The sequence below is a fragment of the Octodon degus genome, unplaced genomic scaffold (assembly GCF_000260255.1).
Source record: "Octodon degus isolate 3935 unplaced genomic scaffold, OctDeg1.0 scaffold00035, whole genome shotgun sequence".
NCBI classification, from domain to species: domain Eukaryota; kingdom Metazoa; phylum Chordata; class Mammalia; order Rodentia; family Octodontidae; genus Octodon; species Octodon degus.
The window spans coordinates 13,778,390-13,789,411 of NW_004524611.1; the positions used below are offsets into that span (position 1 = coordinate 13,778,390).

General features: G+C 49.0%; 1 protein-coding gene across 4 annotated transcripts in view; it reads right to left on the reverse strand.

Moving 5' to 3' along the window:
- Hip1 (huntingtin interacting protein 1) overlaps window positions 1–11,022 on the reverse strand; it is a 154,776-nt gene that overhangs the window by 47,832 nt on the left and 95,922 nt on the right. For 3 of the 4 annotated variants that reach the window (XM_023714413.1, XM_004630442.2, XM_023714415.1), the window contains exon 2: window positions 2,355–2,418. In XM_023714413.1, the coding sequence (XP_023570181.1) occupies window positions 2,355–2,418 (64 nt within the window). Of the gene's footprint in view, window positions 1–2,354; window positions 2,419–5,319; window positions 5,412–11,022 lie in introns of those variants that run through there. The other variant, XM_023714414.1, reaches the window with a different exon arrangement.

An 11,022-nucleotide genomic window follows, 5' to 3' on the forward strand; every position in this document is an offset into this window, starting at 1 on the left:
CTTTCCTTTCCTTTCCTTTCCTTTCCTTTCCTTTCCTTTCCTTTCCTTTCCTTTCCTTTCCTTTCCGGAATTAGGAGGTACCCTTGTCTAGCTCAAATCAGTTGAAGCCACTGACCACTTGGGTCAGAGGGCCACACAGCATGCTCAGAACATTCCTCCTCTCAGGAGCCATGGGTTTGGTTACTGATGATCAGATTACTGATTACCTTACTCTGCTTCTTCCAATCACCAGTCCCCATGCCTCAAACCACCTACTTTTTTTTTTTTCATTGAGAAACAAATATGAATGAGACAGTTTCAAAGCTGATTAACAGGACAGTTTCGATAATCAATACATTGTATATTGTTATCTTCTTAGTGGTTATCCATAGTACAAGAAGCAGACTTGTATCCTGTCCAAACACTATGAGTACAAATCTTTCTTCTCATTGAATTAAGTGAAAGTAGCTGTATATCTATCCTAACTATTTTGTATATACATATACAAAATGATCTTTCCTTTGTATCCCCTTTTTATGTTTAGTCCTGTCAGAGGTATATTCTATTGGCATCTAAATACTATAGGTGCTTGAATTCAGCCAAACAATCTAACACTGTCCAGCAGTCTATAATATTAGTGGGTTATCCTCAGAAGTTATTATTTTTTTTTTCTCAGAAGTTATTGACTTGAGCCTTTTACAGCTCATTGTATTAATATGGCTTTACTATATATACCTCGTTTTTATACTTTTCTGCTGGATGGTTAAGACCAAGATAAAGCAAGACCTATATAACAAGAAATGTAACTTTTGTATCTGATAAGGTCAGTCAAGTACCCTCAGGATTTATCCTGCAGCCCTGTACCACACTTTGTAGATCCTTTGTCAGCATCAGCCATGAGGATGAGTCACGGCCATTGCTTGACCAATTTGCTCTTTGTGAAAGCCTGAGAGAATGCTTTCTCTCCATGTGATTCTCTCCAGGCACACTATACATCATCACCCACATTCCTCTGTGGCTCCATAATCTCCTTGATCAGAAAATTTGGGGCACACATGATGTTATGGTACAGGTTCTCCTATGTCCTGAGTCTTCACTGACCTTGAAAGGCTAGGGCCAAAATGTTGGCTGACCTTGCAACCCTTCCTTTTCTCCAATTTTTGATCTGTTAACTTAGGTTGTTAACCCTCCAGAAGAGAAGCTTATTATTAACTTGCAATATATGCAGTTCAGTTTACCCTGTCTGTCAGACCACCTACTTCTTTATCCCATAAATACCTTTAAACCCCATCCCCTGGGAGGCAATCAGAGGCCTGCTCACTTGTCTTCACAGTTGTGGCCACCTCATAAATGAGCTATTTGCCAAGACCCATTCTTTCAGTGATTGGCATACTGCAAGCCTGGCTCAGCAACACTTTCAGGGGAGAAAGGAACTGGGCACCTGCTACCTCACTACTGTGCCAGGCTCCTGAGTTACTGCAGAGGTTCCATAGCTCTCACTCCACAGCACAGTCCTAATTCCAATGAGAGCACAGCCCCATGAGAGTACACCATGTGGGGCAGCATTGCCTCGGACCATCCATCCTGGTGGGTCTCCTCCAGTGGCCAAGGCTGGGCAGCTTTGGGACAAGCAGCTGTGATCTGATTTCTTGGGCAAAGCAACCTGCATGAGCCCAGGCAAGCAGAGGTTTCCCAGGGCCAATGAAGCCAGTGGCCATGGTCCCTGCAGTCTGCCCCAACTGGGGCTTCTTTCCATCAGCCTTTAGGGACCCAGCTCCTCAGAGCCCAGAGGGTTATAGGGCAGATCTCAGGGGACCCACCAGCTAGGCTGTGCCTGTGGCTCACAGAGCGTCAGCCTTATGATGGCCGACCCAGTGTGCTCGTCTGAGAGAACTTTCAGGCTACCAGTTCCCTTGGGCTCTCTGGCACAGGCCATGCCTGCTCAGAAGGCGGGTCTTACTTGCCTGTTGACCCCTGTCTCAGGCTAACTGCAGCTGAGACTTCTTCTTAACCTTTCAAGCTCAGAAGGACCATCACTGTGTCTGCTGGGGCTGGTCAGGGTGGCTACATAGGCAAAATGTAGAGGCCTGGAGGGCTTTGAAAAGATGGGTGGTGCACTCTGGGAGCACTCTCAATGGCAAGTTGAAAGGACTGGGGTTTCACAGCCTTGTTGGTCCTTTCACCCTGATGTCTGTGCACTCTGAGGCCAGGGCTCTTGGACAACCTGCAGCTGCCACCGGAAGCTGCTTCAGCCTGTAGGCACGTGGCCAGGAAGGGGGTGCCCTCCTGCTGTTGCACAAGAGCTGTTCTCCGACTTCTGTCCCCATGAGTTGACCCTACTCAGGCCTGGCCTTCCCCAACATCCAAAAGGATATTTCTGGCGTGTTTTTCCTTCACGGCCACTTCCTGCGTATTAATGGCCTTATTGATGCTGACAGTCTGCAAAACAAGAGGGGGGGGAGGGGAAAGGAGGATATGATGAATAAGCCTCTGAGAGGGGCTGAGACCCTGTGGTGGCCATCCCTTCCTCCTCCTCCTCCGATGCTCCTCTTCCTTGCAGCCCTCTGCTAAGGGAGGCTGGTTCCTCTGCGGGCACCCAGCTGGGGGCAGAGGTGGGCAGCACTCCCAGGCCAGCTGGTCCCAGTGGTCCTGGACGGAGTGGGCTTTGCTGCCTGGCATTGGTTGTGCCCAGCTGCTGCACCCGCCTGCCACTCATTCACTTGGCACAACAACACGGCAATTAAAGACTGCACAAAGGGAGGCTTTTCATCTCCCAGGGAAACATTATTCCTTGGGGAGCAGGAGGAAGGGGCGCTGATGTCAGGGCGTGAATGTAGCCTGAGACCATCCAGCTGCCCCTGTCTGAAACCTTCCGCAGGGCCTTCCTGCTGCCACTCCAGTCTCTCGCTTTCTCATTCTTGGGAGCATTTTTCAACTCCTTGATAATGTCCTTTTCCTTCCTTCATTACATGGAAGGACACCGAAAATATGTCATTTCAGTTGTTTTTATAATCACAATTTTCTTTTGAAATTATTTATCTGTTTATTTATTCATTTATTTTTGTGATACTGGGGACTGAACCCAATTCAGCTGAGCTATATTGCCGGCCCTTTTCATTTTTGAGACAAGAGTCTTAACTAAACTGCCCAGGTGGGACTTGAACTTGCAGTCCTCCTGCTTCAGCTTTTTGAAAGGCTGGGATGACAGGTACCACTGTGCCCGGCTAGAATTCTCTTCAATTTAACAACACACGTATGAATAAAATTCACACAACACATAAACAGGATCATATCATGTAGGCTGCTTCTTATATAGTGGAAAGTTTTCTTTTCTAGACCTTGGCTTGATTCCCTCCTGCAGACATTAATCACCCCTAACCCACATCAGCAACCTGTTAGGATTCCTACACACATGGGGGCACACACACACACACCCACACCCCCCCCTACATACTGACACATGAATTCTGCTATCGTTTTATGAACAAGGATTAGCATACATGAACTTTTCTATCTTACACTTCTTCTTCTTCTTTTTTTTTTTTTTTTGTGGAACCAGGCATTGAAGTCAGGCCCTTGTGCTTGCCAGGCAAGCACTTATTCTACTGAGCCATCTCCCTGGCCCCTGTCTTGCACTTCTTACTTGAAAAATATCTCATCAACATTCCTCAAGTGGTCTCCAAAGCTCTAGTTCATCCTTTAAGGGGACAACATGCTGCTTTCCAGGGTGGGTGAGAATGATTTATGCTCATCTTCCTGTACTGGTTGAAATTAACTATAATTGACTATTCCTAGTTCCCCCCCACTGTAAACCCTGTGGTACACACACACACACACACACACACACACGTGTGTGTGTGTGTGTGTGTGTGCGCGCGCAAACATAACTCCTTAGTAATTGATACTTTTCTTTCCAAAGGGTAGATTTCTGGGAGTGAGATGTCTCCTCTGGTCAAAGTGTTTTCTTAACCTTTCATTATGGAAAAGTCTAGACACACACAAATAATATGAAGCATCATCTAGCGTCAACCATTGTGAACCTGGACTAGGGCCAGCCCCTATTTTCTGTAAATGGCAAATATTAGTAAATATTTGAGGCTTTGCGGACAGCATGGTCTCCATCACAATTAGCCAACTCTGCCACTGAAAACTACATAAATACATAAACAAGCAAGTGAGGCTGTGTAAAACCAGGTGGTGGCTGGCCTGCTGCAGCTTACAGATCCCCCCTCTACACCACTGGCCACTGACGCCCCAGAGCCTCAGATTATTCTGAAGTAGATAAAACCTGGACACGGAGTCAGCTTGCTGGTGAGTCACTACACCAGATGACTGAAAAGTCCTTACAGGCTCATGTTGAACTAGGTGATTTCTAGGTCCCTTTGTACTTTGGGCTGTTCTACAGGTTCTAGATGTCAGGGCAAGGAGTTGTGATGGGAAAGGTACTGGGGGTCCACGAAAGGCTCTTGTGCAGGCGAAGAAACCAGACAAATGCCTCTCCTTCCTCCCAATGAGGAGTTGTTTCTTCAGTGCCCTGAGAGAAGCTCTCTAAGGAGCAGCTACGGGCACCTGTGAGTCCTGCTGGCCTCCATGGGACAGTCCGAGTCTGTCCTGGGCCAGGTGGATCCTGGGAGCTTCTCTACTACAGCCAACATGCTCACCATCATGCCTGATGCACTTTACCTCATGGACATGGCTGGGCACTAGCTGTCCCATGTTGGAGGTTGTAGCCTAGCTTTGGTGACAAGGGTAGGGCTCAGTGCACTGGGCAGGGCTGAGCATAAGTCTTAGCATGCTGGGCTCATAAGCAAGTTGCGGGTCACCCGAGGCCCTACGAATGTCATCACCTTCAGGTTTCCAGGGCAAAAGTCTCCTGCTTGGACCAGGTTCGTGAATGCCTTGTATCAGGGATCCTATCTCTGTCCCATCTAACTGTTTTCAGAGCACAGCATACATATCACCTTTTTTTTTTTTTTTTTGACCTATTCTGCTACTCAGGACAACCATTTGTTTTTCTTTCTTCCTTTTGTCAATTTTGAAGTCTTCTAATGTTTGATACTTGGTATACTGCCTTCCTTCCCCTCTAAGTCCGGAGGATAGGGATCCTGCTTGTCTGTCCCCACAGGCCTACAATTTGGTAAGGCCTCAGGGTATGCAGTCCCCTAAGCCCCACTAAGAGTCCCAGATGTGATCCTTAGCCAGAGACTGCTCCCAGTCCCCGAAGTCCCAAACTCGGGAGGGAATCACTGGATCTGAACTAGTCCTGCCCCCTCTAGGCCAATGCCCAGGGAAGCGGTGCCCCAAGGGCACAGTGTGCCAGCTCAGGGCTCAGTGGCTCACCTCTGGAGGGGGGTCTAGATTAGAGAACATCCTCTGAGAACAGGCTGTCCTCCAGCTTTCCCTGGAGTCACACGGGACCTGAGACCAGACCAGCGCAGTCGCCCTGAAAGAGCAGCATTGTGTGCCACTTCCTGCCCCAGCTGGCCCCAGTGTCCCAAGCTACTCCCAGAGAGCCAATTAGCAGCAGGCACCGCAGGAAGGGTGGCTTTCTCCCAGCCCCTCCTCCTCCCTCCCCACCCCACCCCCAGCTCCCTGGGGGCAGCCCAGAGGCTGTGACCAATGGCTGCCCTTTTGGGATTTGCTTCTGGGGGGAGTGGGTCCTAGGCCGGCCTGTGGGGCCAGCTGGGCACTGCCTGCTCATGCACACACACAGCTCCTGGCAGGGTCCCAGCCCTCGGGCTGCCAAGGCCAAGCTGGCTCGCAAAGGTTCCATGCAGGGGTGGGCAGAGAGGATGTGCCTTGTGTGGGCGGTGGCTGCCCTGCCGTGAGGGACCACAGGACGGCCCTGGCAGGAGGAGAAAGCAAGGAAAGGAAGAAATAGAAACACAAAGGGCACGCACTGTGCTATGGTTTGTCCCTCTGGAAACTCCTCTTGAAGTCTGATTGCCATTGGTGGTATCGGGAGGTGGGGCCTCTAATAAAGTAACTCTGTGGCTATAAGGGAGTGACACTTTGCCAGAAGAGTAGGTCCTTCTAAGTGTGGCCTCTTCTGCATGTGCCCACTTGTCCTTCCATCGTCCACCACAAGGGGAAGCAGCACTAGGCCTTTGTGGGATGCCAGCCTTTGCCCTTGGACTTCCTAGCCTGAGTACCATGCACTAACTAGGTTTCTTTCCTTTATAAGTTACCCAGTCTCCAGCATTCTGTAATAACAACAGATGAGCTCAGGCAAAGAAGGAGGGAGCCACTTATTCAGGAGAAGGCCTGGGTGGCTACCACCTGCAGCCACAGCAATGGCTGCTCATGCCAGGGATGGAAGACAGCCTAGAAACTACTAGCACCTTTTGGTGCTACTCAGCAGCCTTGAAAGCTTGTGGGAAGCAGGCCCAGGGGACACGGGGTCTGTGCACTCAGCTTTCTTCCTCTAGCCGCATTCTGGCTATGGCTCTCTGCATCCATGAACCAAACACAACCTGCTCGGGGCCCAAAGAATCTTCTTGCCCAAGTGCTGATCCTGAGATATGGGCAAAGAGGGGTCCTGTGGGCCCTTAGCTCCATCGGGGAGGAACGCTAGTAGTGAGGGGATGGGGAGGAGGAGAAACAAGACACAAAGTCCTCTGAGGCATGTTGTCACAACACAGGCAGGCAGCTCAGGAGACAGCCTGGGCATCACCTGAGCTAGGATGACAGGAAGTTCAGTTCAAGCTGAGACCTGACGAGCCTGCGACATGTGAAGGGACAAGCACAGCACAGATCACACCTAGCGTCCATAGCAGGGGTGTTTGCCACATTGGTGAGACTGTTGGTCTTAGCTGTGACACCTGGCATTTAGTCTGAAATTTTTTTAATCTTTTTTCTTGTTTTAATTTTTTTTTTTTTTAGGGGGGAAGCTGAAATTCTTATCTTGATTAGAAATAAAAACAGAGGGCTGGTGAGATAGCTCAGTGGTCTAAAGCACCTGCTTAGGCAAACTTAAGCAAGCATGCAAGTACCTCGGTTCGATCCCCAGCACCACATGCCATGCCAGCCCCGCGCCCAGGGTGGGCTGTGCTGACCATAAAAAAGAATAAATAAATAAATAAACCATTAAAAAAAACCTAAAATAACATATTTTTTAAAAAAGAAACAAAAACAGCACACATATCCCTCAAATTATAACAGGGTCACATTTTATAACAGGGTCACATTTCAATAAACCTATCATAAGTTGAAAATATGTTCAGATGAAAATGTATTTAGGGGGCCGGCAAGATAGCTCAGCAGACTAAGTGCCTGCTTTGGCAAGTGCATGGACCAGGGTTCGATCCCTGGTACCACACGCTGTGCTGGCCCTGCCCCTGGGGTGTGCTGAGCCAGTGACGGAGTCCGGGTGCACGCCTGTAATCCCAGCGCTGCAGAGGCTGAAAACGGGAGGATCACTAGGAGTCTGAGCTGCCTAGTGAGACCCTGTACCAAATACATGAATGAATGAATGAATAAATAAATAAATAAGAACATGTATTTAGTGAGGTCGGTGTGGTGCTGCCTGCCTGTAATTCCAGCGCTGGGAAAGCAGAGGCAGGAGGATCACTGCAAGTTTAAGGTCAGCTGGGCTACACGGTGAGTTAAGGCCACGTTGGGCTATACAGTGAGTTCACTGCCAGGCTGAACTACATAGCAAGACCCTGTCTGAAAAAATGAAAACAAAACAATGCACTTAATACACCCAGCCTAAAAAAAAAAAACAAAAAAAATACACCCAGTCTACTGAATATTACAGCTTAGCCTATCCAGCTTTACCTGTCCTCAACATACTTGTGTTAGCCTGGCAAGTTCCAGGTCCTGAGTTTAATCCCTGATACTGGAAAAAAACAAAACAACAACAAAACAACTTGTGTTAGCCTAAAGCTGGGTGAAATCTGGCTAGGGGTAGTGCGGCTATAATCAAGACCCAGGAGGCAGAGGCAGAATTGCCATAAGTTTGAGGTCAGCCTGGGCTACCTAATAAGGTCAACAAGGTCAAGGTTGACCTAAACTAGGGAGCAAGACTTGGTCTAAAAAAAAAAAAAAAAGAAACCTCTTAAAGCTGGGCAAAGTTATTCATCACAAAGCCTATTCTATAACAAAAATACTGACCCTCATGGAATTGATCAAAAACTGAAATGAAAGTGAAAAGCAAGATGGTTGGCTGTATGCAGGTATTTTCGTACCAATGTGATGTCAAGTAAATGGAACCATCCTAAGTGCAGACCATCTGAATTATCATTAGGTTAATGGTGGCGGCAGCAACAGCCCCTGGCCTCAGCCCCTGGCTCCTACCAGGCTGTGCCAGGTGACGGCTTCTGACTGTCCCTTGGGCCCTGATCTCTCCCTGTCTCCCAAATCAAGTTGTCCCAAGCAGCACAGACAGGACTTGGGGCAAGCCAGCAGAAAAGCAGGTGCTCAGCAGGGGCCAGGCCCTGGGTTCCATCCCCCGCACCAAAACGAAGAAAAAGTGGACACCTGCAAGAAGGCGCAAGGGCCAGGGGTTCAACTCCCGGGGGCCTGCTCTGCCAGCCCCACCCCCAGGGTGCACTGAGATGGTGGTGTGCACCTGTAACCCCAGCTCTTGGGAGGCTGTAAACAAGTGGATCACTACGAGTCCAATCTAGCAGTAGACCCTGAACACCCTGTAGACCCTACCCTAAAATACAAAAACAAACAAATTAAAAAAAAAAAGGAAAAAGTGGAGACAGAATTCAAAGCTGGGTCCATCTGAGAGCATGCTCTGGTCCCTTGCTGTGTTCAGGGAGAGCTTCCCAAAGTCCAACCCAAGATGTTCCGGTCTTCCACAGCTCAGCCCAGCTCCCCATCTCCCTACACTCATTCCTCAGTGATTGAGTCTAGGCTCATGGCTTGGAAGCCAGACATTCTGTGAGCACACAGCCCCCACTGCCAACCTCCCCCACCACTCCTGAGAGGACATCAACCCAACTTCATCCCACCACCTAGCAGTCACCCTGGATGGCTCTCCTTGACCCGACACCCCCACCCCACTCATCAGTAGTGCTGTCTGCTCTACTCCAACCCTCACCATTGTTCACCACCTCCACCGAGGCAAACAACACTTCCATCTCCACTGGGCCACCAAGATTGCCTTGCAGTGGGACTGCCGTTCCCTAGACCTCTCTCCACCCAGCAGCCATGACAATCCTCATCAATCATGCATGCACCCCTGTCTGCCTGCTTGGAGGGCCTCCCAGGAGCAGCACCTCCCATTCTCTACCCTCACTGTTACTGTAAGTATTATTCCCTCAATGTTTTAAATTTGTTCCCTCTGCTCCCTCTGTACAGTGTAGGTCCTTGTACCTGCAATGGTCTTCCATACTTAGCAAGGCTGCCGGTGTTCAAATGCCACTTCCCAGACAGCTCCTCCTGGCTTCCTGATCCAAGCTACCTCCTTATTCCTTGCCCTGCAGTACCTCTTTCTATCATCACAACTCACAGCAGTCTGGTTGTTTCCCAGAAAAGGTCAGAGCTCAACGTCAGATTCCCCAGATTTGACGTCAGATTTGCTCACTGCCAGCGTCTCCCTGTGAAGTGCAAGCTCTGCATGTAGGGCTTTGCTCCCTGGGGCTCGCACAGTGGGGGGTGGGGGGACCACACACAGGGGATGGGGCCAGGAGACAAAGCCGGGCTGTCTGCCCAGTGCTCACTGAACACCTTCATCAGCCCCACCTGCCCATGTGCCTCGCAGGTGGCATCTGGGATGCCTCAGTCTCCGTGTCCCCAAATCTCATCTCTCTCTCTCTCCTCAATGAAAAAATCTCGCTCCTTCATTGTAAGCGGCCCTAACTAATGGCATCCAGCTGTTCTTTCTTCTGCTCCTTTCCTTCCCAGCTAGGTTCCTTGTAGCTCAACACTCTGACTCATGCACATGTTTTTTACAAAAGGTACTGGCTATGGGCTGAATTACATCCCCTCTAAAGTCTGATGTTGAAGCGCCGGTGTCTGGATGTGGGGACTTTGGGAGATGACTGAGTTGAGGGGAGATGACAAGGATGGGGCCTCCAGATGTGATGAGGGCTCTTAAAGAGACCCAGAGAGCATGCCTGCCTACTGTCTGCCCCCAGGAGAGGATACAGCAAGGAGGCCACTGTCCTCAAGCCAGGATGAAGGACTGTACGCTTGCTGCCCTCCAGGATATCAGACATAAACATCTGCTGTTTAAGCCACCCGGCCTGCATTTTGTGGTGGCCCAAGCTAACACAGTAGCTTTTTTTAATGTTAGTATTTTGTTTGTCTTTGTTCTCTGCTTCATAAACTGAGGACTACTACAATTAGGATCGTGGCTCCTCCTGGCCTCCCTGACTTCGGGATAGATGATGAATAGGTGAACCATCAGGGTCAGGCAGATTCCCAAGGTTTATCACCCCCTCCCCGCCCCAAACAAGGAATCTTGTAGTGGAAGGGAAGACAGATGAAGAATGTTGGTAAGATAAAAAAAAAATGTAAATTATTCCTGCAATCTTGGAGAGCAACCAGGCCTGGGAAGTGCTTGGAAGAGCTAAAGAAACACGGGTGCTTTAAGTGAGGACACTAGAGAAGCAATCAGTATCCATAGGCAGATGAATGGGAAGCAAAGCATGGGGCATGCGTGCAGTGGAAGGCGCAGGCAGGACATTGTAACCCATGCTTGAACATAGCTGCACGCCAGGTGAAACAAACCAGCCACAGAAGGACGAGGCCTGCATAAGACTGTACTTACATGACATACCTAGAGCTATCTATTCTTTGATAAAGCAAGTAGACTAGTAACTACCAGGGCCTGGGAGAATGCGGGCTATTGATTAATAGGTAGAGCATTTCAGTATAGACAGATGAGAAGGTTCTGGAGATGGCCAGTGGAGATTATTAAGCAGTGTAGTTAATGCCACTGAACTGTGCATTTAGCAGTGGTTAAAATGATGTTTTGCCAGGGAGATGGCTCAGTAGGATAAGCACTTGACTGGCAAACGCAAGGATCTGAGTTCAATCCCCGGTTCTGCAAAATAAATAAATAAATAAATAAATAAATAAATAAAA